Below are 19,765 nucleotides of genomic sequence, written 5' to 3'. Positions count from 1 at the left end.
CTTATAATTCTGCTTTCTCCAGCTAGGCCTGAAAATTTATAACAAACATCTTGTTAAGGTATAATTATTAAATCAAAAGAAAAAAAATGACTGGTTCCTGAAAATAAAAAGTGGTTAAAATGTGGTAGCTACAAATCATAACTGTGACATTTTAACTCTTCAGATAGTTTCAGAATGCTTAAGGGCTAAGAATGAGAAACCGAATATTGAATAGGGGCAAAATACAGTATGCTGGAAAATAGTAAATTGCTTTGGATCTTGAACACAGCTTTGAATACATCAAAAATGAGCAGCCCATAAAAATATACAATGAAAAAAAGAGAAATGATGTTCCATTAATAATTAAAGGTATCACAATAGTCCAATATGAATTTCAGTCTGAATTGCTACTAGTCATAATCTGCCAATTTCATGGAAGAGCATGGCACATACATACAGAGCAATTACATGGGTTTTGGACACGTGCTTCTTAAAGCAGAGATGCCTACAACACAGTAGCATACGTTTCTCGATAGCCTGCATCTTTTAGCGTTCCTTCGTTTCTAACAGCAATTAAAAACAATAAAGCTTAACTAAAATTTAATCTGTTGAGGTTATGAACTATTTTATTCATGGTTTGAATTATATAGTTCTTGTATCCAATGTCCAGAAACTACCAGGAAAAATATTTTAAGTACAGAGCACCACAAACCATGTTGCAAATCATTTTATCATTATCTTGTATAAACCATGAAAATTGGAATCATGTGAGCAGAAGGTTAGATTAATTCACCATTCTCATTATAAGCACAGGTGTAGCACAAACACCATGTGAAATAACCAATTAAAATGAAAAAAAAAAGACTGCTTCTTCATTAGCTGTCTTAACTGCATGACCAATTAGAAAATTATTTGATATCAATAGTCTGCAAATATCAAAAGCAATTTTCATAGTGGCTAAGAAATAATACAGAAAAGAAACATTCTTCTAATTCGTAGTACTGTTCAAGCTCTGAAAGCTTCTAGAGGACAGGGACCATGACTGTTTAATTTGCTTTACTCAGCACTCAACACAATCTATCTACAGGTGGGTACTTAATAAACACTTTTGGTAATGATTTGCATGTTACCTATTTACTACTACGTTTAAAGAATTTTGTGTATTGTATCAACTGATTTGTCTGTACAATATTTTCAGTTTTGTAATTGGGGCATTAGGGGATGGACGTGGTGTGTGTTTGTATGTGTCCTTGTCCTTCTGTCCTTGTGTGACACACAGATTTCTGAATGCTTGTGACATGAATAGCCATTAACTCTCCCTTTTCCTCCTGAAAAAACAAACTAAAATGTCCCTCCAAAATGCTCCCTTGAACATCTCAAGTGAGAAAGCAGTTAAAATGCTTCATTTTCTCTTGGGCCATTTACTGGGAAATCTTTTATTCAAAATCCCAAAGCACCTCTAAATATCTTAAGAATAAAAAATACTCATTACCACAAATAGTCCAACTTTCCAAATGTGCTTCAACTTCATTGAGGAGTTTATATTACTATTTGATTAAGTTTTTGGAAACCCTTTTAAAAAGACCAGGGATTAAGCCAATATTGCAGATAATGATTTGTTGCTGATGTGAATCAACAAACTAAAAACTTCAGTATCACCTGTTTCATCTCCCTCTCAGAACAGTTGACTATTTTTACTGCTTTTTACAGTGAAACTTTTAAATTATATCCTTAAACAGTTTCATGTGTATTTTCCTTATATGTGTTTGGATGGCTTCAGGGTGAATTCAGATACAAGAACATTTTCCTTCTGGGCAAAGTAATAAAATGACATTCTTGCTCCTCCCCCTAGGAGTCAAACTGAGGTCAGCTCCTCATCCCTGTATCTGTTTAAATAAACTGGTCCAGCTGTTTGTTTCCAAAATGCCCTTTAACCTTTTGTCTCATCCTCCCTGCCTTTGTAATAAAATGCTTTACTTAGCATTGTAGAAGATTCCAAATACTGTGCATTTTCAAAAAAGCCTCCTTAAAAGTTTCCTCTCTGTGAACCTAAATGAATGCATTAAAAAAAAATCACACACACCAAATTAATAGGCTTCCTGCTTTGCTGGAAAACAAGGCTGATTGAATTACTTTTCTTAATTTCATATTAGAACTCTTAATAAAACTGTTCAGTGACACATGGAACTCAAACATGAGAACAGAAATAAGATTTTCCTTTAGGGGAAGGCCAAAGAGAGCAGTGCAATATATATGAAGACCCTCTTTCAAACCAGCTAACAGAGACACCAAAAGTAACAAAATAATCATTGGGAAAGCAATAAACCTATACACACACACACACACACATACACACACACACACACACACAATTTCTTTGCCACCTGCCATTTTCCATAGTATCCTTTAGTTTCCACATTGACCTCTATATTTTAAGAAGCAGAAAGACAGAATAAAATCCATTTACAGATTTAATATTCTCAAATCTCGTATATTTGGCCTGCAAATTAATGAATGTATTCCTTGAAGAAGTTGCCAGGTATGGTGTCTGTTTTGTTGACAAAGTTGCTAAGGGTATGAACTTTAAGCTAAAAGAAGATCGATGCTTGGGTGAATCGCCAGAGTACAAGTCAAAGCTACCATAAAAGGAGGCTTCATTTACAAATGCCCCATTACAACTGTGCTTTGTTTACACAGTGGCACAGTTTGCTTTCCATTTTGAATGTTATAGGTTTTTTGAAAACCAAAACTTCCAATTACAGTCTGGAAAAAATGAATTATGAAATTCCAACAATTTAAATGAACTGGCCTCTTAGAGAGCGAGAGACGGTGAATGGTGCAAGACTCACAATTACAAGAGGATGCATTACTGTTATTTTTTCTGATGTTTCCTCTCCACCCTCCTCCTCCCATTCGCTCAATAATACCACACCACATGTTCTCTTCCTTTGACAAACAAATAAGGAAAAAGAAGAGGAACTAATCAGTTGGTTTTATAACTTCACCTTATGCCAAAGTGAACAACTTAGATCTTTTCTTTTCCCTAGGCTATTCGTGCACATATAGAGTTTTAATTGGGCAAGACCTGAGATGGTGTGTTTGGGAAGAAAAAAAAAAGAACCATTTTATTTCTAGGTGAATCAGGGGAAGGGCTTGAAATACATCTTTAGCTGGAATGGGTAAAGGAAGGATGCTTGGTTTTGATTTTCTCATTTATTTTGGCCACTAAAGCCTTGGGCATATTGTGATTGCTTTCTTCATTTCTCTCTCTCCCCGCCCCCCTCCCTTCTGCCCCCCCACCTCTGTACCCAAGGCTTTCACTAACTCTCTTTCTCCTACCACGTTCTTTCTAACTTTGGTCACATGGATCTTAACCAGACCCCGGGAAGCAGCCATCTCCCTTTGACCTTTAGTTCAACCACCCCCACAGGGAAGCACAAGTTAGGTTTCCTTGCAGAAGGGGAGAGGGTGGCTGGGGGAGATTATTTTTCATCTTCAAAGGCATTAACAGACCTGCAGAAGCCCAGCCACAAGGTACATTTTCCCAGCTTCATGTTTCAGGACAGGTGACATTTTTCACATAGATCTGCCCTTTCTCTGCACTCTTTTCCCTTCTCCTCCTTTTCCCGCCACATAGAGTTTTCTCTAACACTGGTAACAGTGACAAATTCAAACTTACTTTCAGAAATAGTATATTTTGCCCTTCCCCAGTTTAAATCTGCCTACGATTTTTATGAGACTAGCCATCTGAAGATGATAAAACTAGGGTCTTTCTTGCGACCACATCCTTCTCATGTCTCAAGTCACTTCTGCTGATAAATGTAGCAAAAAGTTAAAGACTTTTGAGTTTTCATTTTAAGCAGTATTCAATTTTCTGGAGTGAGGGTAGATCTGTGCTTTTCTGGACTAGCAACCCTCCACAACAGCAACAACAAAAAGATCCTAAACATTTTCACAACATTCCCAATCTCTAGGTCCGCAGCAGAAGTCATACTGTTCCTTGTCAATTTCACACTAGAGAGCGGTGTAGGGTTGGAGGCCGGGGGCTTATATCGGGAGTAGTGCTATTAAGTGTAGAAAAGCACTCCGCTTCAATCATTCTGAAACATATTCTAGCATTCCTTCTGACTGCAGTCTTATGAACTATAAGAAAACACATTATTTCCACAAAATGGCAGGAAACACTATTGTTAAAAACCGTCTTCTGTGTATACCGCATTTCACTTCTCACAAAATGTATCGGTTATAGTTTCCCTTGATGATCATTGTTACACATATTCATGTCTATAACCATGCACAAATAACAGTGAAAATAAATTAGCATTAATCTTATCTTACCCACAAAATACTGCTTTCTCAAATTTTGTCACTGACAAATCCAGCAAATAATATTCTTGAGACTAGTAAAATCAGATAGTGGGATCATTCTATTTTAATTCTAATTTAGTCTGAAGAATGTCAAATTCTCGAACTGAGTCTCAACAAAATTTAAACAATATAGAATTTTACCAGTGAGAATTAATTAATTTTACTTTTTCCCCCTCCATGAACATTTCTGCTTATGCCTGGTATGAATCATCCCAACTTTACCAGCATCTTTGGAGAAATAGGCATACTGGTAGAAAAATCTATTGCGACTTTTATTTAAGTTCAAAATTTCTGTGAGCCACACTAACCTTAAAACATAACTGTCAACCTACCTTTTAAACAAGTAGACCCTACTGAATTTTTCCAGGAAAAGGACTAAATCTCTCCCTAACAACTATTACCTTTACACACACAGATGAGAAGTAAACTTCCAAAAGGAAGTAAGGCTGAACTTATTAAAGACATTTTATCTTGAAGTTAGTTATTGAACTTAATGGTCCATAAATAGAAACCATCAGCCATCAAAGCTCTCCACTCCCTTTCTTTGTGAAATAAGATTTCAAGACACTCAAAAAAGTTGACTCGATCTCAAGTCAATGCTTGTGAAATCATATTTTGGCAACTTTTATGGTTTTTCATCCTCCTCCAAATGAAGCCACTTCCAGGACTGCAATATATTATCATCAATGCTCTAACAGAGGGAAGAAGAGGAGAAAAAAGGAAAGATGGGAAAGAAAATATATTCTCCGTTATTCACCCACATTAGAAATATAAAATTGGAATCTACTCAAATCACAGCAAATTCATCAATCAGAGGTATCAGAAGGTTTCTCTTGAAGCTCAGCTTTATTTCTCTGACAGTAATGAAATATTTATCACAGAACTATAGAGAGAGCTGGAGTTGTGTAAGACAGTTGAGAAAATTAACTATGTGTAAAATTTTTAAAATAACTGATAAAAAAATAATTGACAAATGTGGTGCAAGATAAAATATTAACAAAATCCATGTGCTGTTTGCATTTTGGCTTATACAACATTTTAAATATATATAATTACTTGATATATGTATTTCTTGCACATTCCTGAAAAGGTTTTTTGAAACAAAAGAAAGTTCTTTTCACTATGAATTCAAGACTTTCCAAGAGACTCAATTTATTCCCTGGACTAAACATTATGATGAGATTTTAAAAATCATACTCTTTTTTATGGTATTTATTAAATATTTACTATGTGTCAAGCATTTACTTACTATGTGTGAAGCACTTTTCTAAGCACTAGATAGATACAAGATAATCAAGATGGACACGGTCCCTGTCCCACATGAGGTTCACGGTCTTAATCCCCATTTTACAGATGAGGAAACTGAGGCATAGAGAAGTTGTGAAGACCAAAGTTACAAAGCAGTCAAGTGTCAGAGCGGGAGTAGAACCCAGGTCCTCTAACTTCCAGGCCTGTATTTCTCAAAATATTCTGCAGTGCACTTTTCCTCATCTCCCACTCCCTTCTGAATTGCTCTGACTTGCTCCCTTTGCTGTTCGCCCCTCCCAGCCCCACAGCACTTATGTACATATTTGTAATTTCATTTATTTGTATTGACGTCTGTCTCCCCACCTCTAGACTGTAAGCTCATTGTGGTCAGGGAATCAATCAATCAATCAATCATATTTATTGAGTGCTTACTGTGTGCAGAGCACTGTACTAAGCGCTTGGGAAGTATAAGTTGGCAACATATAGAGACAGTCCCTACCCAACAGTGGGCTCACAGTCTAAAAGGGAATGCCACAGTTTATTGTTGTATTGTACTTTCCCAAGTGCTTACCACAGTGCTCTGCACACAGTAAGTGCTCAATAAATATGACAATGAATGAATGGTGAAGGATAGTACAGAAACATCTAGCCCACTGAAAGTCCCTACACTAGTACAAAGCCATCAATCAATCAATGAGTTCTTACTTTGTGTACGTATACCACTGGACTAAACATTTGGGAGAGTCCAAAACAGTTGGTAAACATGATCCCTGCCCTTTAAGAGTTTACACTCTTACAGAGGAGTTTAATAATAATAATGACGGTATTTGTTAAGCGCTTACTATGTGCCAAGCACTGTTCTAGGCGCTGGGGTGGATATAAGGTGATCAGATTGTCCCGCGTGGGGCTCACAGTCTTAATCCCCATTTTACAGATGAGGTGACTGAGGCCCAGAGAGGTTGAGTGACTTGCCCAAGGTCACACAGCTGACAAGCGGTGGAGCCGGGATTGGAACCCACGACCTCTGACTCCCAAGCCCGTGCTCTTCCCACTAAGCCATGCTGCTTCTACATCTACTATTAGTAGTTTACATCTACTTGCCTGGAAAACCCTCACACTAATACAAGGTCGTAACTCATAAAGGGCCCTTCAAATTTGTGGGCAGGGAATATGACTGTTTATTGTTGTATTGTACTCTCCCAACGCTTAGTATAGTCTCTGCACACAGTAAGTGCTCAATAAATATGATCAAATGACTGACTGAAATAGATATCACTTTTCACTTGAAAGTAAATCATTCACTTTTCCACTAGGAATAAATATCACGTTCCATAAATTTCTTACCGTTTATCCAAAAAGGATATAAAAATGATCCTTGTCAAAGTGTCTATTTCCTCCTTCCCTCACTCCCTAGCAAGAAGCAAACCATTCTTAGACATCTTGTAACCAATCAGTGGGGAATTAAAACTTCAGCATGAAGATAAACTCAAAGAAGCAGGAACCTCCTCTGAAATTTGGGAAGAATTGGATAGAGCACATGCCTGGGAGCCAGAAGGACCTTCGTTCTCATCCCAGCTCTGCCACTTGTCTGCTGTGTGACCCTGGGCAAGTCATTTCACTTCTCTGTGCCTGTTACCTCATCTGTAAAATGGAGATTAATACTGTGAGCCCTATGTGGGACATAGTAAGTGCTTAACAAGTACCATTACAAAGAAAAAGTAAAGGCAACTCCATGCATCAAGAGGCAAAATCTGTCCTAGTAGGTGCATGCTGTCAGTGATTTTTAAAACTTAGAAGCACATTTGTCCAAAATTGCATCCGTTTTGAACATAGCTAATCTTGGACGTGGCTGGTGGTTTTGTTGGGAGACTGTTAGGAATCCCAGATGTTGTTGTCTTTGCATGGAATCAGAATAATTAATAATAATAATAACAACTATGGTATTTGTTAAGCACTTACTATGTGCCAGGCACTGTATTAAGTACTGGGGTGAATACAAGCAAGTTGGGTTGGACACAGTCTTCACACTAGACTTCAAGATGATTTCTTGAGGTTTTTCTGTGTCCTATGATGCTAGTTAGTGTAAGTCATGGTATTTATTGAGCACCCAATGGTAGGTGCTGGGAAAAATATTATGAGAGCATGAAACATCCCCTGCACACAAAGAGCTTACTCATTACTGGTGGATTCAAACCTAAAACTATCTAAATGTATACAGAGTACACATTTTCTCTGTCTAGGAGAGCTGTGACACAGAGAAGCAGTGTGGCTCAGTGGAAAGAGCAGGGGCTTTGGAGTCAGAGGTCATGGGTTCAAAACCCGGCTCCGCCACTTGTCAGCTGTGTGACTTTGGGCAAGTCACTTAACTTCTCTGTGCCTCAGTTACCTCATCTGTAAAATGGGGATTAAGACTGTGAACCCCGCGTGGGACAGCCTGAGATCACCTTGTAACCTCTCCAGCGCTTAGAAAAGTGCTTTGCACATAGTTAGTGCTTAATAAATGCCATAAAAAAAAACCAAAAAACAGAGCAGACAAACAGGAACAGAGTCCAGGAGGAAGGAGACAGGAGGGCCTGTGCCAAGGAGTCTGAAGAGCAGCAAAGCTGGCTGCCTTGTCGGGAGAGTCTGCGGTGAGGGAGCGCAGGAGCAGAGACTGCAGCAGGAGTTCTGAGGGAGAAATGTGGAAGCAGACACAGAGCCAGAAGAGAGTCAAGAGCAGGGAGGTTTCAGGGACAAAGTCCCATCTGGTTACTTCTGCTAGTTTCACCATAAAAATACTTGATTTCTCAGTGGCCTTAATGACTCGGTTGGTATTTAAATAATAATAATAATAATAATAATAATGGCATTTATTAAGCAATCAATCAATCATATTTATTGAGCGCTTACTGTGTGCAGAGCACTGTACTAAGCGCTTGGGAAGTACAAGATGCCAACATATAGAGACAGTCCCTACCCAACAGTGGGCTCACAGTCTAGAAGGGGGAGACAGAGAACAAAACCAAACATACTAACAAAATAAAATAAATAGAATAGATAGGTACAAGTAAAATAAATAAATAGAGTAATAAATATGTACAAACATATATACATATATACAGGTGCTTTGGGGAAGGGAAGGAGGTAAGATGCGGGGGATGGAGAGGGGGATGAGGGGAAGAGGAAGGAAGGGGCTCAGTCTGGGAAGGCTTCCTGGAGGAGATGAGCTCTCAGTAGGGCCTTGAAGGGAAGCACTTATGTGCAAGGCACTAGAGCAGTACACTCTGCTTTCGTCTCGGGACTGAATCTTAAAGTAGACTTTAAGCTCCCCGCTAGACTGTAACCTCATTGTGGGTGGGAAATGCATCTATCGACTCTGTTATGTTGTTATATTGTACTCTCCCAAGTGCTTGGTATAGTGCACAGCAAGCGCTCAATAAATACAATGATTAATTTAGCTGGGGGTAACTGTGATCAGTCCCCTGCAATCCAAGATTCTAACCTTGCCCTAGGAATAGAAGTATGTTCTTCAACTCTAGTATGGGCTTTGGAGTCAGTGGTCATGGGTTCAAATTCTGACTCTGCCAGTTGTCAGGTGTGTGACTCTGGGCAAGTCACTTAACTTCTCTGTGCCTCAGTTACCTCATCTGTAAAATGGGGGATTGACTGTGAGCCCTCCTTGGGACAACCTGGTCACTTTGTAGCCTCCCCAGCACTTAGAACAGTGCTTTGCACATAGTAAGCGTTTAATAAATGCCATTATTATTATTATTATTACAAAAATGTCCAGTGGTCATGGTGGTCCTGCTGATGTGAGTCAACAGATCTAATTGACAGGAATCAGAGAAGCAACATGGGCCTGGGATTTATTCTGATGACTTGACACCTGTCCACATGTTTTGTTTTGTTGTCTGTCTCCCCCCTCTAGACTGTGAGCCCGTTGTTGGGTAGGGACCGTCTCTATATGTTGCCAACTTGTACTTCCCAAGCGCTTAGAACAGTGCTCTGCACACAGTAAGCACTCAATAAATACGACTGCCTGACTGAATGAATGAATCAGAGGACCTGGGCTCCAATCCCAGCTCGGCTTCTTTCCTGCTCTGTGATCTTGGGCAAGTCAGTGCTTAGCAGAGTGCTCAGCGCTTAGAACAGTGCTTTACACATAGTAAGCGCTTAATAAATGCCATCATTATTATTTAACTTCTCTCTGCCTCAGTTTCCTCAATTGGGAAATGGGGATTAAATCCTGCATCCTCCTACTTATACTGTGAACCCCATATCGGCCAGGGACTGTGACCAATCTATTTTGTACTTACCCCAGTGCTCAGTACAGCTCTTGACACATAAGCACTTAATAAATACCATAAGGATAATTAACTGTTATTATTAGCAGGAGTCTATTAACTTACCTCCAACCAAATAGCAAATAGCCATCCTACAACACACTTAGAGCACCATCAAGTTATTCTAAATCTGTAAATAGTGACCTTAAGCAGAATAGACCAAATAATGCTAATTAGCTTGTTGTTTTTTAAATCCTGTTTAAAATTTGTTTGTTTTTTCCCCCCAACTGTCCTACCCTAAGCTTGGAAAACACCGATTTTTTAAAACAAAATCAATACTGTCTTGATCTATCCCACCACTGAGACTTCCAGTTTTGAAAGTTGTATTTCTTTGAGGCTACTAAAGATCTATTACTTCATTGGCTAGTGATTTATGTATACCAAAGAGTTATTACATATTTTACCTCAAAAAGATGAACACTTTTCTCTTTCCTTATTGGTAAGATGAGCCCCAATATTTTTGAGATATTTCCTTCCTTAGTAATTTTTCCTTTGGAAGATGAGGAATTCAGAAAGGAAAGACAGGCTAACTAACTCCAAAATTTAAAAAGATGAAAAGCTTACAACAGTTCTTCTGTTAGAAATGGCATCTATTTAGTGAAATGAAATACTCTTGGGCCTCACACAAAAGTGCAAGCGACCTCTTAATGGTGAAATTAAAATCTGGAGGCAAATTAACATGTCTAGATTGTAATTGCTACTCTCTATTGAACATCAAATCATTATATTCCAGTGCATGTAAAATAGACTTAGAAACTGCTAGGTTTTAAGGTTACAAAGTTGGTATTTAAGAGATGGTATCGCACTCCCTTGGAAAAAAAAAAAAACCACCTAACCTGCTACAGAAAAGCCATCCATCATTTTCACCAGGTCGTTTAAAGACCAGACTCGGCACAATGTGGGCCCTAAAAGCACTTCCTTCCCTACGGCTCTGGCTCTGTTTCATTTTTGAAAAGAGAAAATTGTTTCAGCCAACAAGGAGGCAACATTTGCCCCATTTTTAATATTTCAGAATGACTTTTTAACCACTCAAAAATGCAGTTTGTTTTATGTAGGCGCAGCCTGGAGCAAGTTTATGATGTAAGTGAGAGAGAGAGGGGGTCTCTGAGGGCACAGTTCTCAGCTTGTCGGTGCCTCAGTTCTCAATGGTTAATCACTATACACCCATCTCAGCAACTGTTGACACAAAATAGGTGGAGATCAGGTCTGTGCACGTACAAAATACCAGAACGGGAAACTATATGTAAACACTCTTAAGACAGATTTGACAAGAGTAGACCTAAACCTGACTTGCTGGGAAACTACACACTTTTAAAGCTTCCCCTTCCCCCACTCTGCAAAAGCTTCAGTTCTCCTTACAACATTTCTTAAAAGAAAAAAAAAAAAAACATTTCCATCTTGAACGATCAGAAGTCTATTTAGACAGACACAAATACGCTTCTGCATGTAAGGGTTCTGTTAATACAGTTCTTTCTTATATCCTTGGCAACAAACCACATTAAAAAAAAACCAAAAAGTTATTTTTCTGACCTATAAAATGCTCAAAAAGGAGCAACAAGATAATGTTTAAACAGTCTTTTAATCTTATCTTACTGACATCTGACATCCCATTAGTTATAGATTATTAATGCATCCACTAAAAAGTTTGTCAGGTACAAAATTACTGTAGCAGGAGATTGAATGCCTGGGGAAAAAACAAATTTTGCTGCACAATAACTTTGGAAATACCAAGTCCATTATCTGTCATGCTCTCAGTACATATAAACATTGTCTCCAGCACACAGCATACAGCTAAAGGAACTGTTGATTTATCTTTATTAAAAACTTTACAATGACAAAGCATACGTTTTTCATGTTTAGTGATAAATCATTGCTGGGTGAAATAAATTTAAGTCATAGATTTGCTTGTTTCAAACGGACAAAATTACTGAAAAATGTAATTCCTTTCTGTGCTGTTCTCAGCCCTTAAATATGACTTTTTCCCACTTGTGGCAGGCCTGATACGTTAGTATTGGACAGAGATCATTAAGTTATTATGTTATAACATTATGGTTACCATTCCTTCTTTTCTCACTTGGAGATTCTTTCCCCAGCCCCCATCACATGATGCTCTATATTCTGTTTGCCAACTGTATTAACTGCTTGAGACTTAAAAGGGAAATATTATCAAAGTTATAATAGGACCATCAGTCAGCCACTATTGTCTTCCCTGTCCAACTATCCTCTCTGACCAAGAAAAGCAAATTCAAATTTGACTTCCACAGCCTGGGTTCGTCTTTTCCATTCTCTGAACAGAAATATCTGAATTAATGGAATAATTTTAACAACCTATACCCAATTATTATTTATTATTCCTAACTAGAACAGTGCTTTGCACATAGTAAGCGCTTAACAAATACCATTATTATTATTATCTATATCACCTCATGTATCTATTGACTCAAAAGAGAATGTACTTCTGAAATATATGTTATTTAGAAAATCAATGGCCTAAATGACTTAATGGGTAGAGCATGGGGCTAGGAGTCAGAAGGACCAGGGTTCTAATTCCAACACCACTTGTCTGCTGTATGACCTTAGTCAAGTCACTTAATTTCTCTGGGCCTCAGTTACCTCATCTTTAAAATGGGGATTAAGAGAGTGAGCTCTATGTGGGACAGAGACCGTGTCCAACCTAATTTACTTATATCTACCCCAGTGTTTAGAACAGTGCTTGGCACATAGTAAGCACTTAACAAATACCATTATTATTATTAGTAGTAGTAATAGTAATAATAATAATAATAACTCAATCAGTCATTTGCCTCTTTGACTCAACTCTGATCGAGTCTCCAGAGTTGGGAAAGATAGAACCTTGTGAGTCCCACATGGGATAGGGACTGTGTCCAACTCGATTTTCTTGTACCCACCCCAGCGTTTAGTGCAGTGCCTGGTACATAGTAAGCACTTAACAAATACCATCATCATGGTTCCCCAAGAAAACCCTACATCAGAGGTATATACTTCCCCTGTAAGAGTTTGTAATTTATTTTGTTTCAATTAAGAGCTCTAAAACGGCTTAAAGTACAGGTTGTAGGACCAAGAAAATTACATTGTACAAAAATTTTGCCAAAAAGTGTTTCCTTGATTAGAAGGTCCTGATTTGTTCCCATGATCTCCCCCCAACAATTTAAGAATAAGGTCCCAGCTAGTAAGCAGAGATTCCAGGACCTACATGGAGTGTTGCATGTAAGCATCTACCATCTTCATAAGAAATTGGCATATGTTTATTAATGACATCATCCCATGAGCAAAATCCATGGATAAATTTGCTACAAAACAAAAACAAACAAAAAACAAGAGCAAAGTACAATTAGCTGGCTATATGTGATTTTCAAAGAGAATCAATTGCTGGAAATTTTCAAATATGCAGAGAAAAGCAATGTCAATGATGAACTCCTAAGATCCTCTGACATGACAATACCTGATGGTTTCAAAATTCATAGCTCTACTCCCTGTGAGCTATTTGCTCAGTTTTTCTAATAATACCTTGGTTGTCTGGCAATTCTCCAGGACTGTCTCAGGCAATATGCAAGCTAAACATTTTTTGACTGATTTCAATATTTTCGTTTGAGTAGCTAGGTGGCATTTTATCTAGTGCACATTACTGATTGCTGTAATCTAAGCACAGAATGAGACTATAAACATAATATTATTATTATAATTGAGATTCAAGGAGAAAAGTAGAACAATTAGCTAAGTCAATAAAAACAAAAATGTTTTAAAACTCTGTTGTAGGGGGCTTTAAATTAGGTATCTTTTTAATATTTTAATACTGCACCTGATGTTTCATTGTTCAGCTTGGAAGGTTAACTTGTTATAATTATAGTCTGAAAAGTTCAAAAATTATAACCACCTGCTCAATGGCATTTATATTTTTGGTTTTCCCTCTTTCTGGGAAATTAAAGCCAAGAAAACTGACCATATGTCTTTTATTTTACTTTTACTTCCAAATAGCAACAGAATTAAAATGCAGAACTTCCTATAAGGAAATATATTCTTTTCTACATCTGGTCACGAATATTGATAAAACAATATATTGCTAATGTTTAAGCAACATCTGTAAATGTATTATTAAATTATGTTGGGAAGCTAAAGTAGAACAATTCTCTGAAATCCAATGATGCTTGGATTGATTTTAGAATATGGACATTGAAGAGACAATTTGTGAATATGTTAACAACTAAGCACCTACATTTACTAGATCTTTGATTATGCATAAAACATGTGTGAAATGATTACAATGAGTCAAAGAGCAACTTGACCTTTACAGCTTTGAGTTGTTACTAAAATAAAAGGGATTCTATTTTCTTAAGACAAGTTTACTATTTTACCTGGCAGAGGCTTAGAATCTCCAAGGAAAACACACTATTTTCCTGGTAGTAAATGGCAAGCAACACTCGCTTTTCAGTCTTAAATCATAAACTGTACGGATGGAATTGTTACGTAAAATATGCCCATGGATGGTAAGATATACGAATTTAAGGAGAAAGGAAAAGAGAAATATTCTCTTGCTACACAGAGACTATATCACACACACCACATACCTCACCATTTAGAGCCCACATTGCCTATTGAAAGAATAAAGAAATGGTTATTTTAAGAACAGTTTCTTAATGGGAGAGGGTTTTTCCTCAGAAGAGGTGAACTGGAAAAATTGTACAATAAACCCTGTACTAATACTTTTCTGGGATAAATGACAATGTTTCACTTTCGGTATGTCTCAATCATAGAGCAGAATATTTTAATCACAAAAGAAGAACATCCTATCAGCTCTTTCTATGTCATGTTTCTTGTAGCAAAATACATAAGGGCCTTTTTTATGGTTAATGTCCAACTGCAATGGGTAATGGAGAAGGCACTGGGAAATGCACTATTAGCTGCTACTGGAGGGATAGGGGGATAGTTTGGCTTTTTCTCGTTACATTAAAGGCACACCTCCAAAAAAATCATTCAATCAAAAAATTTAAATCAAAACTATAAAGGGTGCTGTGACTCAAGCCATAAAACAGTAAGGTATACCCAGTTTTGCCAAGAAAGCTCATTTCAGGCATACTGGATAGTCCCCAGTGGCAAAATTAAGGAATTTTCTTCTGCTGACCTGCATCTGCTTAGGTGTGGCACAAGATGGTATCAGAAGAAACGGTTGCATGCGGCATAACGTTTGGGATAATAAGTGAAGCTGTACAGCACAGGTTTTCCTTAAGCCCTACGTTTCAGGAGAAATTGGTCAATCAATCAATCAATAGTACTTATTGACTGCTTACTGTGTGCAGAGCATTGAATTACGTGCTCGGGAGAGAATTGGTACATATGCTCTTTGCCCACAAGGAGCATACAGTCTAGAGGAGACGGAGGTACTCTAATTGCACAACAAGAAAAAAAATGAGAGTTATAAAGCTGTCACACTATATGGCGGCACCTTTTCATAACACAGTTTAGTTTCAACTATTTGAATATTTCAGCTGAAAACATATTTTTGGCCTGAAACATTATTAGGACAATTGCTTCAATTTTATTCTTCATTTTGCCAGGGTGAACTTGACCTAAAATACCTATTCTCTCTAATCAATTTTAGAATCTCATTCAGGAACTTGATCATTTCGAAAACCAATGGCATATGAGAGCTGCATCCCCAGAGGCATCATGGAATATGAATAGAGAAGAAAAATCTTCTTTGGATTCATTTTCTTTCTCCTATTGGTCCAGTTGCCATGAGGAAAGTAAAAGAGCAGTAAACCAATTTCTCTTTGACACCAAATTTAAACATATACCAGAGTCCATATTTGATTCAATTTTTTAACCAGCTCAACAACAACAAAGAAACCTTCTTTCTTCTGTAAACTTTAAAAAGTCCTTAAATATACTGAATGATGAAGCTGAAGAATGTCTTATGAGTGTATGCAGCAGTTCCATCAGGAAATCCAACATCTCTTCTCAGGGCTTATCACCAGAGTAATGTTTTTCAGGCACTTGTGTATTCTCGTTTGTTATGTGGCTGCCAATAATTCTTGACTGATCTACACCCCGCCTGCCCTTCAGCATTTTATTTAATCTCTACAACAGTGATTTACAGTGACTCATCACTAATACCAAAATGTACATGTGGGTTAACAAGTTTTGAAAAATCTAAAAGTGAAGGCAGAGATTTTAGAAAGTTGTTGCTACCGAATGACATGAGAATAAATTGAAGAAATGCAGACAAATCTTAAATTGATATAGTAGCCACCTCCAGAAGAAAGGAATTGGAGATCCATTCTGGGGTAATCCCTACCAAATAAATAAGATTTTTCCCTCTAATTTAGGAAAGAGAAAGATTGCTTCTATTTTAGTAAGTGAATGTATCACAGTTTCTGATTTCTGTCACATCGTCAATCTCTTTAAGATCCCTTTTGGATTCTTTCATTTTAGCATCACTGTCCTTTAATAATAAGCCAAATCAAGTACTGGAATGTCACTGTTTCAACAAACATGATTGACAAATACTCTTGACCTATTCTATAACTTGAAATCACAGAGGAAACTCCCAGCCACTAGCAATTTAGCTGTAATTCTATGAAACAGTTGTCAAAGCACAAGAGCTCAACCATCCAAAAGTCTCACATGCACCAATACATTTAGTTCTTCCATTTACAAAAATCTGTAACAAATACTTCCAGTTATATGAATGATTAGGTTTGCTTTGATCAAAATGAAGTTAATGTCTCCAATGATAAAACCCTTAAAGAACAGACCTTGGTGATATAGAGAATAATATCTACTTATGCTTTAAAAGTTATTTAATAAAATTTTCCATTAGACCATGACTCTTGGAAATCATGCACCTAAATGAGATCCTTCATCTGTACCTACTTTCAAATAACAAAATTAGTCAGTCAACAATATTTACTGAGCTCCAACTGTGGTAGAGCATGACATAGAAAAGAGAGATAACTATCTTGATTTAAGATTAATGATTGGATGAAATTACAAATTTTCTGAATGCTCTGGAAATTTCTGCTCACAGTTTTCTTAACATTAAGGAGGGTGCCTTCATTTACACCTGACTTTGAGGATCTTCCATCACACACACCAGGCAGTATCAGAACTGCTCCTTTGTCAAGGTACCATGCTTGGCAGCTAAATTTATGGAATTAATTTGCTAGCAATGAGAAGCAGAAACAGAAGGCTATTACACCTGTAGAAACAACTATCTGTCAATAGCCACCTGCTTTCTGTCTCCTGAATTGGAGTAAACCACACCACAATGTGAGTATTGTCAGGGAACTTGTTAAGACTTTTACAATGCATTCAGAAGTCAACTTAAGAAAACAAAAGAAAAACTGCTTATGCAGAAAAAGTGTTGCCTCTGAAGATACATGAAATGTGGCCTGGATAAAAATGAAAATACCTGATTCCAAATTGTGGTTTCAATGGGACTGAAAAGGAAGAGTCCATAGAGACTTAAAAAAAATTGCATTACTTCTGGAAACACATTTTAGATACACCGAGCGTTCAGTTTGTTGCTTATCCAACTAACTAAAAGGGCTGCAAAAAATTGATCTCCCAAGGCTGCTGTAAGGTCACAGAAATTGATAACCCTTACAAGCTATGCTTATGTGAATTTGTCTGTGTCTCACAGATAGTGCACTTTATAAATTAATCCTCCAAAGGCAAATATATTGTAAGTAGCTTGTTATCTCTAAAGTACTAAATTGAAGAATACATGGGATTATATTGACAGAAATTACATTTTCTGTAATGGGGTTTAATATATCTGAAATCTCTCCCATAGGCTCCTAGTCTCTCTAACAGAGAAGGGTTTGTTAATGTAGGTGCAATGGACATCAAGACCAAATTTATTCACTAAAATGGATTAGGCCATGTAATCAGAGCTGCGGTAATATTAATCTCTGACACTTATTGAATGGAAAAAAATACTTTTGTCTGCAAAGTAGCACTCCCTCTCCCTTTTTCCCAGATGGCTTTCCGCTTGCTTTGGGCCTTTTTCTAGGTTGTACTTCAAAGAGGATAATGTTTCCCCCTCATAAACACTAATCTAAAAATATTAGAAGAATTAATTAGATACACTTAGTTTTAGAGGGTATTAGATTTTGATACCTTTCAAATTTGACACTTACTCTGGTTCACTATATGACAGTTTCAATACACAGAGGGCTATAAATCTTACTTTTTCAAAGTCTTGTTGCCACAGATTTGTTCATTAAGTTGGAATCCTTTTGATTGGTTCTTGCTATATAACTTCAGTCACTAAAAATAGCAACTTAAGCACTACCTTCAAGATAACAAGGAACACCACTGATGGAAAATAGAAAGAATTTTGACCTTTTCAATACACCAATGGGAGAAGAAACAGATTCTCTTTGGACATAATTTCAAAGAAGCTGAAAGAATCTAACTGAATTCCGTTGAGCAAGAAAATGGAACACGGCTGATATAAATTGTGGTGAATTGGAGAAAGCAGAAAAAAAACCCAACTGAAAAAAATACTTTAAGTTGACTTTCCGGTGGTCTAGGGGAAAGGAAATATTTCAGAATATGATTAATGTAGGTTGAGAAAATGTTAATTGATACCAAAATATGGCTGTTAGTTGTAGTTTGGGTGGGAACAGCCAGAAGCTCAAGCTCAAGAATGAGCGACAACCCACTCAACACAAACACACACACACACACACACTCTGAACTTAGGACAGTTCAGCTGAAAATAGGACAAGCGGCCACGCTAGCTGCCCCACGACAATTATTCCTTCCTACCTATGAAAACAACCTACATACAATATCACTTTTGCATCAACAAACCACCAGGGAAAAAAGGCAACAGCTGGGTGTGTCTTCTTAATGCAAATCATTAGTTGCAGGTTGCCAGAGGCTGGAATACTGATTGTATGTAAACACCAAGTCAAATTACTTACCAATTGTTCACTTGAAGTATGGTGAGTCCCGTGTCTTGTGCCAACTGCTTTTTCTGTTCTTCGGAAGGGTAAGGATGCTGAAAGATATGAAAATATAAAACTCTTAGAAAATTTGGACCACTTTTCTCAGTAACCTAAGAGCCTGGCCAAGTCTGTAATTAAAAGTAAAAATGCTGAGGTGTGTTACTTTTATAATTATTAATGGAATACTACATCATCTAATTAATGGCAGTAAAAGACAAGCCAATTACAAAGATTAGTGAAGTGTATAAATAGCTATTTAGGATACTTGCAGTACCTAGATACTGAGTTTCTACCTAAGGGTTTTATTTGTTGCAATAACAATAAGTTTATACTTGCTGTATGCCTATAATTAAAGTTAGGATAGAGTTTTGTTATTTTTTTCAACTGACAATACCAAATTCAAAGACTGCGGAGCACCATGGGAAATTATTTTTTAATAGAAATCCCTCAGCGATCACTCACTGAGTCTCTAGCTCTCAATAGTTGAGGAAACTGGACCTTGAACATACTTCTCGGGGAGCAAAAATAAGTTGCCTCTAAAGTCTCTGTCCTGTCAACAAATGCTGGAATTCAGAAAACAGAACCACAGCAAGGTTAAAGATCAACTTATTTTTGCCTGCAATTAATAATATAGCTCTCTTGCATTCCACCATGAGGCACAGTATTAAAACAGAACTAGAAAAGAGGACAATGACAAAATGAGAACTATTTTGGGGAAAATTCATGCCAAAATTAGACTTGGAAGAGCAAAACCTATACATGGATGTCTTAATAGTGGTCAACACTACCATCACTTGAAAGAAAAGGGAGAACGGGCAATAGAATTTCCACTGATTAATATATCCTCATATTTGGAAATTAATAAGAAAATAA

At 37.2% G+C, this 19,765-nt stretch overlaps 1 protein-coding gene across 4 annotated transcripts in view; it reads right to left on the bottom strand.

Annotated features, from left to right (window-relative positions):
• MEIS1 (Meis homeobox 1) overlaps positions 1-19,765 on the bottom strand; it is a 146,637-nt gene that overhangs the window by 5,297 nt on the left and 121,575 nt on the right. For all 4 annotated transcript variants that reach the window (XM_038751203.1, XM_038751205.1, XM_038751206.1 and 1 more), the window contains exon 9: positions 18,869-18,945. In XM_038751203.1, coding sequence (XP_038607131.1) covers positions 18,869-18,945 — 77 coding nt within the window. The remainder of the gene's footprint in view (positions 1-18,868; positions 18,946-19,765) is intronic.

The sequence above is a fragment of the Tachyglossus aculeatus genome, chromosome 9 (assembly GCF_015852505.1).
Source record: "Tachyglossus aculeatus isolate mTacAcu1 chromosome 9, mTacAcu1.pri, whole genome shotgun sequence".
NCBI lineage: Eukaryota > Metazoa > Chordata > Mammalia > Monotremata > Tachyglossidae > Tachyglossus > Tachyglossus aculeatus.
Note: the sequence above shows the minus strand (reverse complement) of the source record. Positions and strands in the feature narration are given on the sequence as shown.